This window comes from Seriola aureovittata, chromosome 2 (genome assembly GCF_021018895.1).
Source record: "Seriola aureovittata isolate HTS-2021-v1 ecotype China chromosome 2, ASM2101889v1, whole genome shotgun sequence".
In the NCBI taxonomy this organism is placed as follows: Eukaryota; Metazoa; Chordata; class Actinopteri; order Carangiformes; family Carangidae; genus Seriola; species Seriola aureovittata.
This window is the reverse complement of record NC_079365.1, coordinates 978,724-1,002,500: the sequence shown is the minus strand read 5'-3', so window position 1 is coordinate 1,002,500 and position 23,777 is coordinate 978,724. Positions and strand designations below refer to the sequence as shown.

The 23,777-nt window shown below is 41.3% G+C and overlaps 1 protein-coding gene across 20 annotated transcripts in view; it reads left to right on the top strand.

Annotated features, from left to right (window-relative positions):
• Positions 1-23,777, top strand: part of nfasca (neurofascin homolog (chicken) a) — a 150,669-nt gene that overhangs the window by 73,347 nt on the left and 53,545 nt on the right. For 17 of the 20 annotated variants that reach the window (XR_008829616.1, XR_008829614.1, XR_008829617.1 and 14 more), the window contains exons 2-5: positions 3,398-3,461; positions 10,118-10,292; positions 19,506-19,523; positions 22,556-22,661. Coding sequence is in view for 17 of the 20 variants with exons in the window: in XM_056395923.1 (XP_056251898.1) it covers positions 10,199-10,292; positions 19,506-19,523; positions 22,556-22,661 (218 nt within the window). In the remaining 3 variants the exon portion in view is untranslated. The remainder of the gene's footprint in view (positions 1-3,397; positions 3,462-10,117; positions 10,293-19,505; positions 19,524-22,555; positions 22,662-23,777) is intronic. The other 3 variants (XM_056395932.1, XM_056395914.1, XM_056395941.1) reach the window with 2 other exon arrangements.

Sequence of the window (23,777 nt, the reverse complement as noted above, 5' to 3'; positions counted from 1 at the left end):
TCCTCATTTTTGACAGAGCTGTTGCATTGATTTACATTATTCCCATAGAACAGGTAGACTTATAAATATGTCTACATGACAAAGAAAGAGGAAATGTGACAAAAAGAAATGTCTTTTTGTCATGTTTCCTTGTTGTTGTTGGTTCACTGATCCACAGTCAGATCCACAGTCAGCCATCATGATGTTGAACTACACAGGCTGTTGGAGGACATGTTTGCTAATTGTGTGTGTTGTTGATTTGATTTGCTCTCATTTGCCCTCATATCTCAGATTTCAGAGCCCCTCACCGGCACATAAACGCATCACAAGACAAGTCAGAGTTCATGCTTCCAGCTGGGTCACCTCACAGGGATAATAGTGTCATCATATTGACTGTGATAGATTATCCAGTGACAGAGAGTTGCTGTTGTTTTTCACAAAGGAACGGAGGTAAATGGTTAAAACAGATTTAACAATCAGAAAATGTCGGGTAATAAAGAACAAAATGTGTTTCAGGGTTAAATCATCAAAACAAAGACAAAACCATCTGGTGCAAATAAAACAAATAATAGTGAACATCACAGTCACAGTGATTCTGTGCTGGATTCACAAAGACTACTCATTATGTCCTTACACACAAACATGAACCCAACACCTCCCACACTTTTCCCAATTATCCCATCAGTCCCTGAGAGCGGTTGTCACAGCAACCCCATTTAAAGACCATTTATACCAAGGAAATGATGTCACTGTCACAGAGGCATACCCCCCCACAACCTCTTTAGCATGTGACCCATGACCTTCTAGTGTGTGTATGAGCCTTTTCTTGCCATTTCTTCTATGTGTGTGTGTGTGTGTGTGTGAGTGTAATGTAATGCACTGGGTTCAAAGGTCACAGCTGGAGGGTGAAAAGGAGGTTGCACAGATTTTTGTCGTCATAATATGATTTTGGTCCTCACAACATGAGTAATACCTGGACCATACACACACACACACTTAAACACCCACACACACAGACACACATCTCAGGGACAGTCATTAGTGAATTGCTGAGTGCAAGACCTGTTATAGAGCAACAGGGAATAGCAGGTGATAGACTGGACATCAAAGTGCCCCCCCCCCCCCCCCCCCCCCCCCACACACACACACACACAGTCTTAGTGCCCCATGAGGCTGGTGAAAGCAGGTCAGAGTGCTGAACTGGGAAGCACTTGATCAACATCAGTCATTTTTTATTCTCTTCACACATTCAGTTTATTATTTACAACCTGTTTGGATAAATGAAGCAGAATCTGCAGGAAAACATTAGAAAATGCATTATTATAATAATATTAATAATAATTATTATTATTATTATATCACTATCTGATTATGAAAATATAAAAAATGTGGAGTTAGTATTAAATTAAGTGCTAAAGGGCAAATTTAAAAATCAAATCAAATCAAATTCTGACTAAACATCTACATCTGACTAAAGACCAGTCCAGTGGGTCCTGAGCACTAAGACTAAAGACCAGTCCAGTGGGTCCTGAGGGCTAAGACTAAAGACCAGTCCAGTGGGTCCTGAGGGCGAAGACTAAAGAGCAGATGGGCTAGCTGCTGGTCTCTGATAAACATACAGACTGTGGGAGTCCTGCTGATTGAGGTGGTAACTAGATGTAGCTGGTCATCCATCAAAAAGCATCAAAACACATCATAGAGAACATGAGAGAAAAGGTCAGGTGAAAATAATTAACTGCTAAAATTGTAAAACTACAAAACTCAAAGTAAAGAACTGAAAGTAAAAGTTGGCTACCTGAATGTTTTTATGAGAAGCCATATGGTGATCACATTACTCACCTATCATCACCTAATTCTTGATTAGCGTATGGCACCATTTCATATGGTGTAACCATAACATGATCACTTTGGATTTGATGTGTTTGGGTTTGAAGACGTTGTTGGGATGCAGCATGGTCAGGCTCAGACCTTCAGCAGCTGAGACTGTGCTGCTGCTGAACGAGATGGTAATGAGAGTCTTACTTACACACACATCACCCTCAAGTAGGGCATAATGCTACCATACCCTTTGGCAAAGCACTTAACCCAGTTAAACAGTTCTCCCCCAGATGTTCAATATGTGCCGAACTGTGCTGGGGGGGGGGGGGTTGCATACTGTACAGCTGTAACACAAACTGAGTGAATGCTGCAGTCATCTGACTGAGTTAAAGCTACAATATGCAAGTTCTGGAAATCAAGGCAACACTAACATGACACTTCCAGCCCTCTCCAGCCTATGAGTCAGCATGAGCAACGTCCTCAAGCAGCTAAAGCAGAAGTGACCAGAAGTGCGGTCATGTACTGTCTTTCTCCTTCTCTGATTGGCTAGAAAGACTTTAGGAGGATATATGTCTGCAGTGCTGCCTGGCTCAATGGGTCTAGGTCACGGAAGCCTTAGACAGCACCTCTCCACATTAACTTATGTTTGGGAGAATATTTCAACTAAAGCATATTAGGAGAAAGTTGCATACTTTAGCTTTAAGGATGCTGTCATAAAATCAGGAAATGTGGCTTTAATGATTTTGGACTGTTAGATTTTTCATTTCTGAGCAAATCTTTAAGACCAAGCTTATACCAACATGTAACATACAATAACAGAAGATCAATACTGACATATATGAGTACTATCATGTTATTGCACTTGTGTGTATATGGGTGACGTGTCAGTTTTGTGTGTAGTTTGCACTGTAGCGGATGGTTTTATTGTACTGACTGAAGCGTTTTTCTCACTGAAGCTCAAACTGTGTTGGAGATACAGAGTGGGTTTGTGTGTGTTTTATATTTCCATAGAGGCTTTTCCACAGTCCTGCGAGCAGACTGTGTGTTAGTGTGGGTTTCTGCATATGTGTGTGAGTGTGTGAGAGTGTGTACAGCAGCAAAGCAGCAGCAACACAGGCAAGAGGGACAAAAAGAAAGAGGGAAAGAGCATCCTGTGCTCCTGAGGGCAGCGGCTGGCGCACAGACGAGCTCTTTGAAAGCACAAACACACGAGTGGAGAAACAACACTGATGCAGACAGTCCTGAGGCATGTGTGTGTGTGTGTGTGTGTGTGTGTGCTGCTGTCGACTGTATCTTCTTCCTGCACTCAGGCTAACAAAGACTAATGAGCAGTCAGCACATCTGACTATAGTCTTCAGACTTCTTTTATTACATTGTCTTTCTGAAGCTACTTAGCTATAAACATATCTATTATTTACCATGTTCTGTTATCTGGTCCATTCTCCATGATACACAACCTTTCATACACAAGTGTTTGTGTAGAGTAAATACAGCAGGTTATGGTGTGAAGCTTCCTGTTTAAACTGAATTGTACTTTGTTTGGTAAACACAATTCAAAAGGTTATAATATTGATGATTTCTTCTCTCTGTGTCTCATCAGGTCTGCTCAGTGGTCAGGACAGAGTGGGTGGACAGACAGAAGACAAGTGTCCACATCAGCGTACGTAAGTCAGTACATTTACATCAATGCTCCACCTCAACCACAGTCCAGTCATAAACAATAATATTGAAATTATGGAAATATGTCAATATTAGATTTTTTTTAACGTGTACCTCTTGTTTTTTGGTGGGTGCAGGCAGCTGTTGCAGATGTTGGCTCTCCATTACCTGCAGTATTTAGTTATGTGTGTGTGCAGCCGTGCCACTACTGTGGCGGAGTGCTGAGGGTAATTGTGTGTGATGGGTGGAGGGCTATTTTTGGGATGTTTATAGAGGAAGGTGGGTGATGCTGTGTTTGGGGGTATATTTGGAGGTCAGAGGAATGGTTGAGAGGGCAGTTAATGTGTTAATGCCTCCAGCTCTGCCACTGACTCAAAGAGATTAAAAAAGACCAAGGTTTGTATTCAGAACTTGAATTTACTCAGTTTATTGTTGCCCTCTGGATATATTCTGTATAGAAAATTTTCAGATAATGGCTGTATAAAATGCTATTATATATAATGTATAAGAGGGGTCATGTAAGGAAATGTAAAACATAAATTCATATTTAATTATGATTTTTGTCCAAAGCTGTAGTTTATACTGTTCACTGTTCAATATACTGATCAAACTGAATAAAACACAACACAGAGCAAAACACAGTTTCTCAACTTCATAGACAAACATTCCCTTAAGGGTGTAAATGGTGATGTTGAGAATCTGAGGTCCAAACCACCAGCACAGATGAACTGAACCTAGAAGACAGAGAAGAGTTAAATAACAGTGAATCTGTTTCATTTGCTATTGCTACATGGCTAACGTTAGCATTAACATCTGTTTACTTATCAGTCTTTCCAAGATCTTCCGCAGTTTTTGCCGTTACAATACAAGAGGTTATCATTTGTCTTCTGAGCATCTAGTTCTTCAGGGCAGAGTGGACGTTATAGTAACTTGGTATCGGAAAGTGACAATACAGTTCCATCAGGCTGGGGCTAGCTGGTTAGCATGCTAGCCTCAGTACAAGAAAAGAAGTAATAGAAATAGAAGCAAAAGAAGAGTCAACGTTGGTGTTGTAAGCAAACTTTAATACAGCTCCTTTAATGTTCACAGTTTAGTGGATTGTTACAGCAGAGAGTAAAGGAGAGGTCATCCAAGTGATGATAGTGGTCACAGTATGTGTCTTTATCTAATAAATAATATCCCAAAAACCCCCATCTTTGTTGCCAAGGTTGCAAATGAAAATTTCTAATTGACTCGGTCCTCTTTTTGAAGAGTTGAAAGCTGCATTTGAGACGTACAGGCAGGACCGAGGAACAAGGATGAGGCAGACATCCCTGCACACACACAGAGATAAAATCCTGCTGTGTTTGCAAGCATTATGGGATATGTTCACACACACACACACACACACACACACACACACACACACACACACACACACACACACACACACACACACACACACACACATACACACAAACATACACACTAAAATGCACAATGAAAATGTACATGTAAACCAGCATGATATCACCTCCTCATCACTGTCTCCTGTGTGTGTGCACCAGCACTCAGCCCCATCCAGAGAGACTCTAATGGAATCTCCCTGTGCTGGGAACAATGAAACATTTGTAGCTGGTACTAATGCTATGTGTGTGTGTGTGTGTGTGTGTGTGTGTGTGTGTGTGTTGTGTGTGTGTGTGTGTGTGTGTATGTGTGTGCACTGTCTTGGGGATGGGCATAACTGAATATGAATGCTCTTTCTTCAGGGACAAAAAGGGAAGAACAACAATGAACTTCATGTAATTGCAGAAGGTTAAAGAAAAAGACAGCAATAGTAACCCATGTCTGCTATTGTTCTCACAGAAATTCAACATTTCCAGTATATTCTGTGCCTGCAGTATGTCATCTACAGTCCAAAAACAGATCTTTTTTTTCAAATGAAACTGTAAAACCAGTTGTTATAATTGGTTCATTCCTTTCAAGTCTTTGAATCCATGGAAATAATCCTAAAATGAGCCCAAATGAAAACCCTCAGCAGCTGATTGGGCGTCATGTTTGCAGCTGTAATAATCAAGCTTCATTCACACTAATCATGGTTTTCTTCACTGTTCATGGAGGAGGAGGAATCTTAAGTGGCCTCTCTTCATAAATATGAAACCTGTCAGGGCTGAGATAAGACACTTAGTCTGAAGATGAATTGATTTATTCTACATCTGTCCTGAAAGGCCAGGAAATGTTTTTTTTAATCCAACAGACTTTAAAATGTCTGTAGTCTGTTAATGACTTTAATATTATTCTTTAAAGAAATAACTCTTGTCTTCACTAATGGAAGAAAGCAGATATTTAAAGAACAGTTTCATTTTTGCAGGGAATTTGCAAATACATGCAAATTCACTGCAAGTAGGTTAATACTTGGCTCTTTGTGTGTGTGTGTGTGTGTGTGTGTGTGTGTGTGTGTGTATGTGTGTCTGTGTGTGTGTGTGTGTTTGTGTGTTTGTGATGCTACTGTGAGCCTGAGGTCGTGAACCTCAGGCTAAGCTAAGGTAACTCTGACCTAGTTGTGTCTGTGAGGTCACCTTGTGTCGCAGCATGAGCAAACCAAACTGTGTAAGCTAGGTCAAATAAAAATGTGAAACAACCTGCAGCTGAGTTCTACAGAGTTAGAGGAGCCAAACCAAACCGGACCAGACTACTCAGACTCTCAGTGGTGATCCTAGATGCAAGAGTTTGCCATTTCTCACCTAGTTTGACATCATTTATTTATGCTCTGGTCCCGTTGGCGACGTGGTTGGTTGCTCCCTAAAAATGAAATGGTTAATAAGTAAGAAGGGAAGCTGCCCTGTGAAGGTTCAGAAGGAGAAGCCTCAGTCTGCCCGTTGCCAGCTTTCTCTGTGTAAAGTATAAATCTTAAAGCTTTTTCACATTTCAGATCTCTCACCTCAATCTTCCCATAACTCCCACAATCCCTTCAAATCTCCAGCAAGCTGAACTAAATTCAGCTTCACTGACCCGCTGTTGTTTTCATATCTGTGCTGTGAAACCTCACCTGAAACTGAGCATAGTAAAAGTCAACATGGTGTGATTATTTACAGTCTAAGCCTCAGTCTAGCTTTATCTATGTAAGTGTTGTGTATAAACTGACCCTGAACTGATATGAAGTCAGGTTCTAGATCAGTGTTGTACTGACTGTGTTTATCCGAGCTAGTTCTAATATTGTGTTCCACTCTTATATGTAACTGACAGTGGGAATAATAAGAGTATAAGCTCCTCTCATTGAACCAGATCCATGACAACACAGGCTTTTGTGTAGTATGTGACGTTCACTGACCCTTTTTCTTGTCTCAGTGTCTCAGAGTCTCAGTGTTTCAGCGTCAGTGTCTCAGAGTCTCAGTGTTTCAGCCTCAGTGTCTCAGAGTCTCAGTGTTTCAGCCTCAGTGTCTCAGAGTCTCAGTGTCTCAGTGTTTCAGCCTCAGCGTCTCAGTGTCTCAGTGTCTCAGAGTCTCAGTGTCTCAGTGTCTCAGAGTCTCAGTGTCTCAGTGTTTCAGTCTCAGCGTCTCAGAGTCTCAGTGTTTCAGCCTCAGTGTCTCAGAGTCTCAGAGTCTCAGTGTTTCAGTCTCAGTGTCTCAGAGTCTCAGAGTCTCAGTGTTTCAGCCTCAGTGTCTCAGAGTCTCAGTGTTTCAGTCTCAGTGTCTCAGAGTCTCAGTGTTTCAGCCTCAGTGTCTCAGAGTCTCAGTGTCTCAGTGTTTCAGCCTCAGTGTCTCAGAGTCTCAGTGTCTCATTGTTTCAGCCTCAGCGTCTCAGTGTCTCAGTGTCTCAGAGTCTCAGTGTCTCAGAGTCTCAGTGTCTCAGTGTCTCAGAGTCTCAGTGTCTCAGTGTTTCAGTCTCAGTGTCTCAGAGTCTCAGTGTTTCAGCCTCAGTGTCTCAGTGTCTCAGAGTCTCAGAGTCTCAGTGTCTCAGAGTCTCAGAGTCTCAGTGTCTCAGAGTCTCAGTGTCTCAGTGTCTCAGAGTCTCAGTGTCTCAGAGTCTCAGTGTCTCAGTGTCTCAGAGTCTCAGTGTCTCAGTGTTTCAGTCTCAGTGTCTCAGAGTCTCAGTGTTTCAGCCTCAGTGTCTCAGTGTCTCAGAGTCTCAGAGTCTCAGTGTCTCAGTGTTTCAGTCTCAGTGTCTCAGAGTCTCAGTGTTTCAGCCTCAGTGTCTCAGTGTCTCAGAGTCTCAGTGTCTCAGTGTCTCAGAGTCTCAGTGTCTCAGTGTGTCAGCCTCAGTGTCTCAGAGTCTCAGTGTCTCAGTGTCTCAGTGTGTCAGCCTCAGCGTCTCAGTGTGAGCGCTCATGTACTGCAGGTTGTTGAGGCCTCCACACGTGGAGAGAAGTTCTGACCTATTTCAGAGCTTTCACTGCTCTTCACTGGTGATCTACTGCTGTCTCTCTCTCTTTCTCCCTCCCTCCCTCTTTCCTTCTTTCTCCCTCCCTCTCTCTCACTCTCTCCCTCTCTCCCTGTCCCTCTCACTCTCCCTCTCTCTCTCCCTCTCACTCTCCCTCCCTCTCGCTCTCTCTCGCTCTCTCTCCGTCCCTCCCTCTCTCTATCTCTGCAATTTAAATCAGGTTTCTCTCTAAAGGCTTATATTGAACTGAGTGGCGTGCTCCTCTTCTTATCTCTTCTACAGTTCCTTTTCTCTTGTGTGTGTGTGTGTGTGTGTGTGTGTGATTGGCTCCTCATTCGGCCCATGCAGAGATCTCAGCTCCCCAGGGGCAGATTAGCTGTTTAGTTGAATACAGTGGGATCGACATGCCACCAGATGGTTTCTGCATAATGTGTGTGTGGTAGGTGTTTGCAGGTTTTGGGTGATGACAACTGCCTTCAGGCCAAAAAGCTGTTGTGTTATTTCACTGCTCACAGTTTAAAGAGAACAGGATCAAACTAACACTAACTGTGTTTGTGGTTAATTTGTGTTGCTGTGACAATGTGAGGGAAACATGTTGCGTTGTCGTCAGGACACAGCAATCTAAACATTATCCTAATGGAAGTCCATAATGCTGCTGTGCTTCATGTCATTCATTATACAGCAGAGGTTATAAATTATAATCAGAAGAAGGTTTGTGTGTGTGTGTGTGTGTGTGTGTGTGTGTGTGTGTGTGTGTGTCCAGTGCAGTCACAGTCCTCCTCAGCAGAGCTTTGTGTTATGTCACTTTTCTCACCATCATTTTCCTGAAATGCCAACCCGCCCTGAGCACCACCAAACCCCCACCTCCACACTCCCACATAATTTTATTTTTAATTCTTCCTGTTGCTGCAGCTCTGAGCAGAGGGATCCTGGTGGGGGAGGGCAGCATAGTGGGGGACAGGGATTAACAGTGGGCTGGTGGTCCTGATGTAGTTGCTAGTCCACAGACCTGGCTGCCATGTGGAGGTGGTGGGGGGTAAATTAGAAAGCTCAGGCTGGTGGCTGACTGTAGAGAAACATGAATGTAGCCTCCATTTTACTGTGGTGAAAGGATATGGAGGCCTGACATGCAGGAACTGAACTTTTACTCAGGTGGTAACACAGTGTCGTGTTAGTTTTGTAGTTTTAACCATGCTACTAAGGTCACATGACTTGGACTCAAGTCAGACTTGTGTAATGAAAGTGAGGATCTCAGAATTGACTTGACAAAATCAAACAAGACTCAAGTTTGACCTCAGAGGTTTATAAAGTCTCACCTAGTACACTGCTAATCTCACCTCATTTGTCTCTGCAGGTGTGAACTATTAAATAACTGAACATTGAAGTATTGACGCTAAGTATCCTAGCATAAAAATTATTTGATTTTATCTGTTATTTTATAATTAATTTTCTTGTATGTATTTTGCTAATGTTATTATAGCTTTCTAAATCTTATTTTATTGTATCTCATCATTGGCTTTCTTAAAACTCATCAGTGAAGCATCCAGGACGATGGCTGCTGCTCAACTGTTTCCTGTAGAGAGGGAAAAGAAAAGTGAAGAGAAACAGGATGAGAGGAAATGGTGAAAAGAGAGAAGGCAGAGAGGGTCACAGCTTTTGATGTATTAATAAGACAGAAAATTAGAGTTTTGACTCAGATCTCTGGTTTTTGGTTTTGTTGGTCTTCTGCCTCCTGTCTTCATTTTCTGCATCCATGGCAAAAAGCTCTCTACTTCTCAAGACATCAGTCTGCATTCAATCAAGTATTCAGCATCAAATGAAGAAAAACTTGTGTTTATTAAATTTGTTCAATGATGATTTGATAGATGAACACAGAGATGAGACCTGTGAGTGTCTTGAAGATTGTGTCACTAACCAAAGAAATCTGATATTAAATGTTGCTGCAAAGACACTGGTGAGATTAGACTGATGAGCTGGTCCCAGTAATAAAGTCTCCATCCCAGTTCCTGCTCCACATTTTGACAGTCTGTGTTTCCCTGTGACTGGAGCCTGATCCACCTTAGGAATCAGAGCTCCCCTGCCTTAGTTTCCAGGCTGCTCCTTGTGGGGAGCCACAGGGACTCAGCTGTGAATGTAGGCCAGAGTCAACACACTCTCTTGTGCCAGAACACTTTTACATACTCACACACACTCTCTCTCTCACACACACACACACACACACACACTGTCTACTGTACATATACTGTACGGTCTACTGTGCTGTCTCCATCCTAACCATCTGTCTCTGCGTCTGCGCTCACAGGTCGTCTGTGCAGCTGTCAGAAGAACTGTCTAGCCAATCAGGAGAGGCGAGGGGAGAGGTGAGCCAATCAAAGGGGGAGAGATGTTGGGGCAGGATGGGCGTGCGGCCCTGACTGTCATGTCATTACTGCTGCTACTGTGGCACGAAGCAACACCAATTGAAGTCCCACAAGACGGTAAGTCAGCTGTCAATCATCACACCCGCTATAATCAGTATGTTACAGCACATGTAGACACAACACAAAGTTAATGTGGTTAAAGGGCAGTTTAGGATAGGGTTATAACTGTGCTAACAATGCTAGCATACAGCTAATTATTAGATCTATCCCATGTGGTGTCAGACTGTGTAAACCTGTGTGAACTGTGTGTTGCTGACACTGAACAGGGAAGCTGCTCCAGTTTGCCTCGTCAATTTAAAAGCTGATGCTTCTTGCCTTTTAGTAAAGGGGCAGACGATTATAGAATTTAACACAAGTGAGACATGTTTTTCAAGTCCATTACATAATTTTTGTGAGTTCACAGTGAAGATACAGATAGGAAACATGGTGGAGAGAGAGGTGTCTGACAGACAACAAAGGTCCTGACCAACACTACCTGCGATCATCTGTTTTTGAACATTGGTCCTGATATATATATTTATCTATATTATAAAATAGTAGATAAATGTATAATAAATGTCTGAAGTGAAATTTTCTTATATAGTTTTTTGCTGTCACCACATGTTAGAGGTCTGCTGATTCGCCTTCTCGCTCTGGCTGCGAGTCACATTCAAACTGTGTTTCTACACTGTAGTATCACAAACATGTCAACAGAAACATCATGTAAACATCACAAATGTCGGATGGTTCAATCAGGGCCTTGACTTTATGTCAGCGCAGTACTGAACTGAGATCTGTTAAGTTTTTATATACAAACTTTTAACCTCTAACCTTTAACTTCTTTAACCTTATATTCATGATCTTAACATCACCAACATGTCAGCTATTAAATATTGCTGCTGGTCATTCTTTATTATAATCAACTGAATTAACTTTTTGCTTCAAGACTCATTCACTCAATAAACCTGTTTTCATTTCAATGTAATAAAGAAAAATAATGCAGGTTTTAGAGCAGGTGAAACTTTAATTAGTTTTAAATTTGTAACCATGAGTGTGCAGCTGGAGCTGAGTGCTCATCACATTAGTCACATTTGCCCATGAAAACAGACTGGTTCATATCTCTGGATAACAGGGTGTCACTCTGGGTGGCTCCCTCACACACACACACACGCACGCACGCACGCACGCACGCACGCACGCACGCACTCGCACGCACGCACTCGCACGCACGCACACGCACACACACACACGCACTCACACATACACACACACACACACACACACGCACTCACACATACACACACACACACACACACACGCACTCACACACACACACACACACACACACACACACACACACACACACACACACACACACACACACACCACACACACACACACACACATGCACACACACACACACACACACACACACACACACACACACACGCACTCACACATACACACACACACGCACTCACACACACACACTCACACACACACACACACACGCACTCACACATACACACACACACACACACACACGCACTCACACACACACACACACACACACACACACACACACATACGCACTCACACACACACACACACACACACACACACACACACACACCTACAGCTGCTCTTTCTTCTGTGTCCCTGCCCTCCTTTGACCCTGCCTCTCTCGCTGTTTTTTTATAAGCTCAACCTTTCAACCCTCGACTTATGATGCTCAAGTCATCTGAAGCACACACAAACACACACACACACACACACACACACACACACACACACACACACTGCCTAACAAAGACCATTTGGATAATACCCTTATAACCCAGTGACGTGTCCCTGATAGAGTCTCCACACCAAGATCATCTGATTGTCAGGATTGATTTATTTCTGAGAAAGTTTCATTTAAATCAGTAAGTCCTCTCTAGAAAGATCAACTCTTATACACACAGGACAGAAAGACTCACAACTCAGGGTTGGCATTTCAGATCAGATCTCATCTCTTTGTCTTATCTGTAAAAGCAGCTTCAAAATCCACTGGTCAATCAATACATCAATCAATCAAACTTTACTAGCTGTGACAGCTTGAATTTGTGTGTCATCTGGCCTCCCTGTATTAGCTTCCTGATATTGATTTAAAAATCTTATTGTGGACTTTAAGGTTCTACTCAATTAAGAGTTTACTGACTCCATATGAGGGTGGGTGCCATCTTGGATCAGCTGATAGTGTCCTGCTGGTTGTTTCCACAGGCTGAATGGTGACTGAAGGCTCTGGAATGATCCATAGAACCTGCTGAGAGGAGATTTGATAGATGCCTCTGCTTTTAAATCCCTTCTTTAAAGAAGTCATCTTCTCTGTGTACATTCATTTCATTTTATATAACTGTTTTATTCTTTTTTTCCCTTTCGTTTTATACTTTAGTGAAGCACTTTGTAACTTTGTAATACTGTAATACTGTAGTAATACTGTAGTAACCTTTTTGCTGTGGTTCTGGGTTTGTGCGACCCCTATCCATAAAGAATTTTAGATTAATGCACACAAGAAATAATGAAAAACAAAATGTACATAGGGAAACTTCCGGATGCAGCGGAGGAGTGCAGACGTGTATTCGTGAGCTCTCGGTGGTGGTAGGCCCTAGCTTCTGCCTTTTATCCTGATTTCACCTCTCATAACTTTGAACTGATTGCAAGAGGCGACGCCGTTAAGAAAACTTGTGTATGGCAAGGTACAACCTTCGACAAACTACCGAAACATCACGACTCTCTCACGCGGTGACCACAAGAAACATGGCGGACGGGGAAAAGGAAATATCATTCAGCAAGTTTCTTGATGCTATTCAAGAAAATAAAGAAGAGCTCACAAAACATATTGACAAAAAAAACAGCCGACATACAAACAACGCTAACGAAAATTGAATCCTCACTCTCTACGCTGTCGGATCAGGTCGAGGAGATCGAGACGCGAGTGAGCGCAAATGAAGACGATATTAAAGATGCACGTGACCGAGTTGACAAAATTGAGAACTGGGTGGGTAATGTTTTCTACTCTCCTATTCCTTAAAAGCAAGAGGTGTTGCCTTACTCATTAATAAATGCCTGAACCTTAAATTAAATTCAGTTGAGAAGGATAAAAACGGTAGATTTTTACTCGTAGACTGTGAAATAAATAGGAACAAAATATCCTTGGTGAATATATATGGGCCTAACTATGATGACCCGGTGTTCTTTAACAACCTGATTATGAAACTGGCTACAATAGGGGGTCAATGTGTGGCGGGCAGAGACTTTAATTTGGTCCTAAACCCACATTTATGACTGATCATCACCTAAAACAACTTCACTATCAAAAGTGGGAACAGCACTGAACCAAGGTATGAAAGACTTAGGTATAATCGATGTGTGGCAAAATCTTTATCCAAACCAGAAGGATTTTTCTTTCTTTTCACCAACACATAATACACACTCTAGAATTGACATGTTCTTAGTGCCAGAAAGATATGGCATCCACAGTGATAGAATGCTCCTATTTAGCAGCCACCTTCTCAGATCATAATCCCATCAAACTCTCCTGGATGATTAATACCCCACAGCCCTCAACCCGTAGGTGGAGGTTTAAAAATTACATGTTAAAAGACCCTGAATTTATTTCATATATGACCACTAATATCGAAATATTTCTTGATGCCAATTTAAATTCTTCCTCACATGCCAATATTTGGGAGGCTCTTAAAGCCTATATGAGAGGTCAGGTTTTATCATACAGTGCCCACAAGGTAAAAAAAAATAGGGAGACACTAACTAAACTGGAAAGTGATATTAAAAAGCTGGAACAGGACTATATAGCCACCAAAAAAGGAAGAACACCTAAATACACTAACAAAAACAAGAATGCAGTATAATAACCTATGTACCAACAAAGAAGAGGCAGCCATGGCCAGAACTAGATATCACTATTATGAATTTGGGAACAAAACAAGTAAACTCTTGGCTTGGCAAATTAGAAAAGAAACATCTGATAAGTTCATACACTCAATATTAACAGAGGACAGCAGACTTCTTGACAAGTCAGAATCCATAAACTCAGAATTCAAACAATTTTATGAAGACCTATATAAAACTGGGCAGGATGCTGAAAATACTGGAGCAAAAAGATTTATGGATGGAATAACCCTTCCTAAATTACAAGATGAGGATAGGGAGCTGCTTGATGTCAGAAATGGAGGTAGTTCAAGCCATCAATTCCTTACAAAATAACAAGAGTCCCGGGCCAGACAGCTTTCCTGTAAAATATTATAAAGCCTTTTCAAAAAAATTACTGACCCCCCTCACGAACATGATTAAGAAGCTCTAGAAAATGAAAAACTACCAGAATCATTGGAGATTGCAACAATCACACTGCTTCCAAAACCGGGTAAGGACAAACAAAAATGTGACTCATATAGACCCCTCAGTCTCTTAAATGCAGATTATAAAATACTATCCAAGCTAATAGCCCTCAGATTGGAAGACGTTATACCAAAGATAATACACGCTGACCAAACAGGCTTCGTTAAAAATAGGCACGGAGCAGATAATGTACGTCAACATCTCCACATACTGAACTCTGCTCAAAAAAATCAAAATCCTATGCTAATATTATCTATGGATGCAAACAAAGCATTTGACAGGATTGAACCAAGCTTTCTCTTTCGGACTCTAGAGGCTATGGGCTTTGGAGAGAAATTCACTCAATCTGTCAAAACACATTTTAATGCTCCCAAAGCTAATATTTTAACAAATGATGTCCTGTCTAACACTTTCTCCTTATCCAGAGGCTGCAGGCAAGGCTGTCCAAGCTCCCCTGCTCTTCGCAATAGCGATCGAACCATTAGCCATCGCTATCCGCTCCGACATCTCCATAGCTGGAATCAAATTTGGCACAAGTGAACACAAACTTTCTTTATATGCAGATGATCTCTTATTGTATATAAGTGATCCATACACATCAGTCCCTCCACTATTGACATGTCTCAAAGAATATAGTGCAGTTTCAGGATACAAATTAAATTACACTAAAAGCGAGATTCTACCACTAAATATACAGGACAACAATATTAGAGCTCTCACTGACCCATTGAAATGGTGCAACAGTGGTTTCAAATATTTGGGTATACAAATTGGCAAATCAGATGGACATATATTTAAACAGAACTATATAAAATTATTGGAACAAACCAAACTTAACCTTCAGAGATGGATGGATCTTCCATTGTCTCTCATAGGACGGATTAATACTATCAAAATTAATATTTTGCCTAAGTTTACTTACCTATTCCAATGTCTCCCTATAAATGTTCCCAAGAGTTTCTTCAAAGAGCTTAACAAAATTATAACTCCTTTTATATGGCAAAAGAAAAATCCTAGGGTCAAACTCATCTCGCTGCAGGCTCCATATTCAAAGGGAGGACTTTACCTACCGAACTTTAGGAATTATTACCTTGTCTCTCAGTATCGATCGATTTGCATCTGGCTGCAAGCAGAGAACAGTGAGGTGAGATGGGTTCCAATTGAACAAAATGAGATGAACCCTATACCTTTAAAGGATGTCCCATTTATAGGTACAAATAAATGTTTAGCCTCACTCAAAAACAATTCAATAATACTGAATGGATACAAATATCTCTTTTCTTAGAAGGACACCTCTGTGGGGTAATTCTGACATCTCACACCATATCGCTGACTCAGTATTGCAGGGGTGGAGGGATAGAAAAATCCAAACAGTTGCTGATCTATACATTAATGATACATTTGCTAATTTCCAACAACTAAATGAAAAATTAAATCTTCCTAAATATACTTTCTTCAAATTCCTATATAATGTGTAATGTATAATGTGAGAGGGAAGCATGCAGCCTTTGAAAAAATCTGGGGCCCCTTCATAGACATTCTACCTTCTCTGGACCCCGACTGACCGTGGTGGTGGGAGCCCTCCTGGACCGGCTTCAGACTGTAGGTTCCTAATGTATTGTTGTGAGAAATGTGTTGATTACTGAATTTTTAGGAATGTATACAGATGGGTGTATGTACAAACAGTACTGTGTAGGTACACAAATGAAAGGAAATTAAGAGCCATACTAGGGAGGAGGGCGGGGGGTGGGCCGGGAAAAGTTCAAGTAATATTTCTGTTTTGTTTTCATTTTATTTACTTATTTTTATTTACAATTATTTATTTATTATATTATTTTATTTATTTATTTAAAAAAATTATTTATTTTCTTTCCTTTCTTGATTTTCGCTTCTGATGTTCACAAATGATCCTTATATGCTGTGCCAGTAAGGTTACACATTTATGTGCGTTCCTTGTGAAAAATACGAAAAATCTCAATGTAACATATTTGGTCACCATAAACATCCTGTAAGAGCATCTATTAATAAAACAAATCTTTAAAAAAAAAAAAAAAAATATGTACATAGTACAGTAGTAATAAAGCCAATAAATTACATTAAAAAATATACGTAAGAAAATAATAATAATAATAATAATACATGGAAACCTCTTCCGCATTGTCTGAAATTGGATGAAATAACATACCTCAGTCTAAACATCATTGCAGAGCTGGATTTTAAATTTCTGGTCAATAAGCATCAAAATCAGAATCACAATCAGACAAACTATGTTTGTGCATCAAAGACATTTGACTCTGGTTTCTAGTAGTTGGAGTGTTGGGTATAAAGTGAACCTCGAAAAGCCAACAATGGATAATGATCCATTCTTCACACAATCCCATTTTTGTATCACAAAATGATGCTTTATGACATATTAACCCCACCCCCCTCGTGGAGAACGGCTCCACATGCTCCACAGCTGATGGTTTCATTCAGGAAGAGAAAACCCATCCCCCTCTTTTCTTTATGTCTGATCTGCTTCACAGCAAACTGCTCTCCTGACCTTTATCGATGGGAGCTGTCCACACATCCCCACAGAACACACACACACACACACACATGTTCACACACTCCAACTCTACATATTAATGTCTAAAGGGCATACGATGAAGACTGTTCTAATTCAGTGAATAGGTTGTATAGGTGACATGGATGTAAATGTGTGTACATGCACACTCACATCTTACAGGCTGATCTGTAACTGCTACACAAACACAAGGTCAAACTTCGTAATGTGTGTGTTAGGGCTGAACAGGTCTGAACAGGTTTGTCCCTTATATCTTGAAAACATGAGACCGAGGAGTCTCTGTAGCACCACAATGCCTCATTTATAGTGGTTGTGACACATTTTACATGTACATACACATATTACATATTCAGTACATATACAGGACAACACACACACAAGTAAATGAGAAAGGAGCCTCACGCTTGTATTCTGTATAGCAAAGAGCTACACAGTAAACGTGTTTTGCTTCGGTCAGATGTTCTTTTACCTTGTACTCAAGTTGAATCATTTCTTGTCATTGTAGCTTAACACGTATGTGACCTCACATACTGCAGTGTCGGATCTCTCTTTGTTCATGCTGTTGTTGTCAGTCAGCACTTTATTTCAGGCTGTGATTTAACACAATAAAAGCCTGTCTAATCATATTGAACATGGATTAAAGAGTGACTGGACACTGACACCAACACTACACCACAGTTACCACCTCAGACGACACTGCGCAGTCGTATATGCACATGAAGCACGTACAGACCAACAAAAACTTAGAGAGATGAAATGAAATGAACTGTTTCCTCTCCAGCAGTGAGCCTCAGTCCATCCAGAGAAGCTGAACTCACCAGCACTAGATCTCTAGTCTGTCTTGTGTCTGTTATTGTGAGAGGGATCTCATAGCAGGCCTTTGAAACTTCATGTTCTGGTCTCACAAATACAGTCACACATGTGAAGCTTTAAAAATTTTGCTTATTATAGTTATGTGTCCTTTTTGTTACTAATTGATTGACAGAAATAAACAGTATGATGTTGTATGACAGTGTCTGATGTACAAGCTAAACTCTAACATGTGTTGTCTTTCTCTTCCTTGCTGATGATGAACTCCTTACAGGTGAGTCGTTGTTTCATTCTGTAGATCACAGTTCTCTCTTTCGCTTCTATAACAACTAATATAGATAACAGTCGTCCTCAACTGGTCCAGCATCAGAATCCAGATTACACATCAAGTCAAAGTCTTCATAGATCATGTCAGTGAGAGCAAACCGTCTGGCTGTACGGAGACAGTGTTGTTGTACAACTGGGGCTTAAAAGTCAATAAAATGAGGAAGTGATCAAAGCTGAAAAGCAGCAATGAAAGCCGGAGTAGGTAATCTGTTTCAGAAACGCTTTTTGTGATATTTCTTTAAATTCTCTTAATATCCCGATAGCAATGAATAAATGAAATGCTCTGAAAAAACCAAAATAAATCGACCCTCTGTGTCAGTCACAGGGCTGTAAAAACTCAGGTCAATCATTGCCTTCGGCCCAGATGCAGTGATTGGCTGGCCGACCTTTGCGTCAACCTCACTAGCGTGCCTGCGCGTAACGTGGCCGTGCACTCGTGCTTACTGCTGCATGACCGAGCTGTTTCAGTGTCAGACAAGCGTTAGCTATACTAGTAGTATACCTAACTGAGTATTAGTAGCGTAGCTAACTTGTTGATGTTTCTAGCTTTGCCTGTTATATAACCTTACTGTAGGTGGCTACTAGCTAGCCAGCAATAAGTTATTGCATCTAACTGTATTTCCAACAAAAAATTACCAAACATTGAGTACGAGCTACAGTCATGTTGGTTGTTTATATTCATTATGGTAATCTTATATGTTGTCTTACTTGTGAATAACTCACTCCGTATTGGGATATCACAACGACAATCACAGCTACGTTCCTCTCTCCCTCTCTCGCTCTCTCTCTCTTGTGCATTTGAGCAGTGTGCGTTGGTGTGTTTCAGGGGCGTGGCCTTGGAGGGAAGCTTGAAGGGAGGGGGTGGGAGTTTTTTTTCTGTTGGATACTTTCAAAATCTAGCTAACTCAGGCTAACATCTTCCAGATTACCTACTCCATCTTTAAACAGTAGGTACAGCTAATTCAGGCTTATTAAGAGCACTGAAACTACTGGGGGCAATATTTTAAAATCTGTTAGCAACCCACTGAAAATTGACGTCACCAGTTGGGAACCACTGAACAATAACATGAAAACTGGATGAATATACATAGAACTACAGATGTTTTTATGTCTTTAATATGATTAACAATCACGTCACCATTTGTCCATCTGTCTCTTTGTCTCTCTTTGGCTTTACGTTGGACTAACAGCAAAGATCCTGCAAGACCGTAAGTGTTGATGTTTCTGTCCCAGCTACTAATTTTACAACTTCTAGTTTGTGACGTTGCAGTGACACAGGCAACATTACACACTTCACCACTGGATTACTCCTGTTCCATAGAGGTTAAAGTTTCTGTAATCGATTGTCATTTCCAGTAGATGTTGCTCTAGACCACACCTCCCCTCCCTTCACGTTCTCAGCATGGTGTTGTGCCCACCAGTGAATGTGTCCACTAAACACACACCAAGAAGCTCAACTGAATAAAGTTACCCTGTGAACATGAGAGCCAACAAAACGCAATCTGTGATATGCTCCACAGCAATGCTGACATCCAACTAGCATTAGCAACATTTGCTGAATACATTTATAATAAGGGTATCAGTAAGTTAGCTAATGTTATCATGTCTACTGTAGCCATCACTGATGAAAACAGATATGTAATATTATGAATCATCAAGTTACTGACACATGGAGGAGAAGTAAAACCTGCTCTGAGTCCAGCTGGACCCTGTAGCAGCTCATAGGGTTCTCCTCTCAGTAAACAAGACCAGTATTGGCTCCACGGTCAGACTGGAACAGAAATTCAGCCTTGAACTGATCCACTGGGACCAGCTGCATCAATGCCACTGATAGAACAGGTAAAGACACTGATGGAGCCTGTAAAGACACTGATGGCTCTGGTAAAGACACTGATGGAGTCGGTAAAGACACTGATGGGGCAGGTAAAGACACTGATGGAGTCGGTAAAGACACTGATGGGGCAGGTAAAGACACTGATGGAGTCGGTAAAGACACTGATGGGGCAGGTAAAACACTGATGGAGCCAGTAAAGACACTGATGGGGCAGGTAAAACACTGATGGAGCCAGTAAAGACACTGATGGGGCAGGTAAAACACTGATGGAGCCACTAAAGATACTGACTTTATAGATGTTTTGACCGTCCACCAGCGGACCAGGATCTGAGCCAGTCCTCCTCTTAACAGGAGACTCATGCATGTGCCACCACACTGACTACCAAAACAAAGACCAGAGAATCTCTTATATCATTACATAGAAAATAGTTGTTTGCTGCTGTAATTTTTATTCAAATCTTGTTTACAGAACCTTCAACACACTCTGCTGGACACACATTACCCCACCAGTTTGCTTTAGGGAACACAAACTTTAATCTGGGAATTCTTTTGTACATGTTCTGCTGTATGCGCATGTGATGTTGTTGACACTGTAACTAGTCTAAAGAAAGTGAATCTTGGTGAGGATGTGCAATAAGCTGATGTTCCATACCATGTCTCTCAAAGCTGGGCTTTTATCACAACCAAGCATGCTATAAAAATACTCTTATGGTTGCCATAGCAACATGAGGGATATGTATAATACAGGGCTATTTCAGTCGTGGATAAGATTAGCTGCAAGAGCTTCAGTTACAGAGGGAAACTGTTCTTTCATCTCCACACTCTGTGTTGAGCTGGAGCTCGCTCTCAGTCCAGAGTTCCTGCTTTAATGTGGCAGGCAGCCAGTCCTATGAAGCGCCTGTTATCTTGTGTTGTGTGTGAAGTGTGTCTGTGCTCAGTGGGCCAGAAAAACGCAGAGAGATGTGGTCTGTGTGGTTTGTCTGCAGAGCTGAAGTGAGCAGTTAGATATGTGACTGAACACCGAACACAGACGGGGACATTATGATCTGATTGTTTCTTTCATCAGGATTCAGAGCAGGTTTATATGAGGTTAATATATGAGGCTGATCATCAAGTTTCATTAAAACAAAAGAAAAAAAAGATCAATCAGTGAAAAGAATAAATCTGGTGATATTTTTTATTTTCTTATTGTCAAAAAATCTTTAAAGACCAAAACCAATAATCAAACAAGTATCATCTGTGATTCAGAGCCTGATGTCTCTGATTTCTCCACTGTTTCCAAACACTATTAAAACACATCAGTGAGACACACACATGTTCCTCCATCACCATGAATACACACACTCTAGTTCTTTTAGACTCAGTCCTACACACACTGTCCTGCTGACCCAAATAAACCCTAGAGCACCAAACGTGGATTAATCTGCCGCTGAAAATAGTCCTCAACAAATATACTATTTCCTCCTTCAGTATACATACTGTATCGATAGATAGATAGATAGATAGATAGATAGATAGATAGACAGATAGACATTTTTGACCTTTAATAGGATTAATTGACAATAAGATGAGAAGAGGAATATGTATAGATATATAATAACAGCAGGTTTATTCTTTAAAGCTTTGGAGCCTTTTCCGTCCTGACACAGAGAGAATTCCGGGGAAATTCCTGAATATGAAGTAGATTTTTAGGTTAAATTACATTGTTGATCATATTCAGCAACTGGTTCTAATCACAAAAGGTATATTGGTAAAAGTCCAACGGATCAGGAAACACAAGCAGTGTATCCAGATTACGTCTAAACCACTTTATCCTGAGATCAAACTCATTGCACAGAAAATGTTCTGTAAACTGACGGATGTTTAGGGACTCTTTGTGTTTCTCTTGTATATTGTATATATTGTTATATTGTGTTAACCTGCCCAGGGGCTGCAGAGAGTAATTAGCTATCAGCTAAATCTGGCACAATTTATTGATTAATGTTTTTACATGGTCCCTGATAAATAAGTATAAGAAACTAAACTAAACTTAACTGAACTTTAGATGTATTTGTCACCATGCTCAGGTCTCATGAGCATGGTGGTACTACATTAACAATAATGTTAATGTAAATAACATGTAGGCTGCAGTAGACCAACTGTTCAAAGCTAAAATAACCAGTTAAAGTAGAGGAATGTCCCGACCAAATGTATTTTAATAGTTGACAACCAGTTTAAGCAGTTAAACACTTTCGTTCCTTCTTCCCCTTTGTTGTCTCTTCATTGAGTATTGATCTTTAAACTCTAATCATAGAACACTGAAACAGCAGTGCATGTGTGTGTGTGTGTGTGTGTGAATGTGTGTTCATTATCTGTACACAACCTCATCTCTGTAACCTCCTCTTTGTCTCCCCCCTCCCCCCACAGTGAAGCAGCCCCCCACCATTGTCAAACAGTCAGTGAAGGACTACATTGTCGACCCCAGAGATAACATCATCATCGAGTGTGAGGCCAAGGGCAACCCAGTGCCAATGTAAGCAGTACACACACACACACACACACACACACACACACACACACACACACACACACACATATACACACACACACACACACATACACACAGATACACACACACACACACACACACATACACACACACACACACACACACACACACACACACACACACACACACACAATATGCGTACAATTGACTTATCTGTTTTCTGCTCATTACATGGAGCTTTAAGGGGAAGAAAAGATGATACATTTCATGCATAAAAGTCGGAATCAATGCTGAAACATCAAGTTTTAAACTTTTACTTCTACATTTCCTGTAGTGCAGCTCATCTTTCTTTACTGCACCTGCCTGAGAAATTCAACCTTTCAAACAGCAACGGGATATTTTCACAGACTGAGCTGTAAACTGACCTTTATGTGTACATTAGGTGGTGAGCACCTTTAATGGACATTAACAGTTGACAAAGTTGACGAAATAGAAAAATCTTGACACTGAATAAAGTTTGAAGACTGTTGCAGGTGATTGAGACAGCAGCTGAAAAGCTCCCAGTCAGACTGATGTGAGTGACAGGCTGCAGACTGCCCAATCAGGGAAATGCAGCACAGCGGAGGACAAAGAGGTCCAGAGAAGATTCAAAAGATCACACATTTGTCTTCCTTACTCTATCCACTCAGTCCCATTGTCTATCCCTGTTTCTGTCTGTCCTCTGCTACCCCCCCACCCGGCCCCCCGCTCTGTCTGTCCTCAGTGTGTCCTTGCCCCCCCCCCCCCCCCCCCCCCCCCATGTCTGTGACAATGACAGTTATGAGGAGTGACAGTGCCACTCAGATGTGCTCTCCTGCCACTCTGCCCTACTCTGTCTGTCTCTCTCTTGGCCACAGTAATACATTTTCATCTGAGCCACCCTCCCTCTGTCACTGACCCCCCTTCCTGTTCAGATGAACGGTGTCTTGCCCCAAAGCTCCTCTGCTGCCCTCTAACAAACCTATAAACTCAGTGTGACACCTGTCCACCTCCCCTCCACAGCATCAGCTTGACAAGTGGTCTGCTGTGCTTTTGACAGCTCTCTCTCTCTGCTACCCCCCATGTTGTCCCTCCATTAGGCACGGAGGCTTTATTTATACA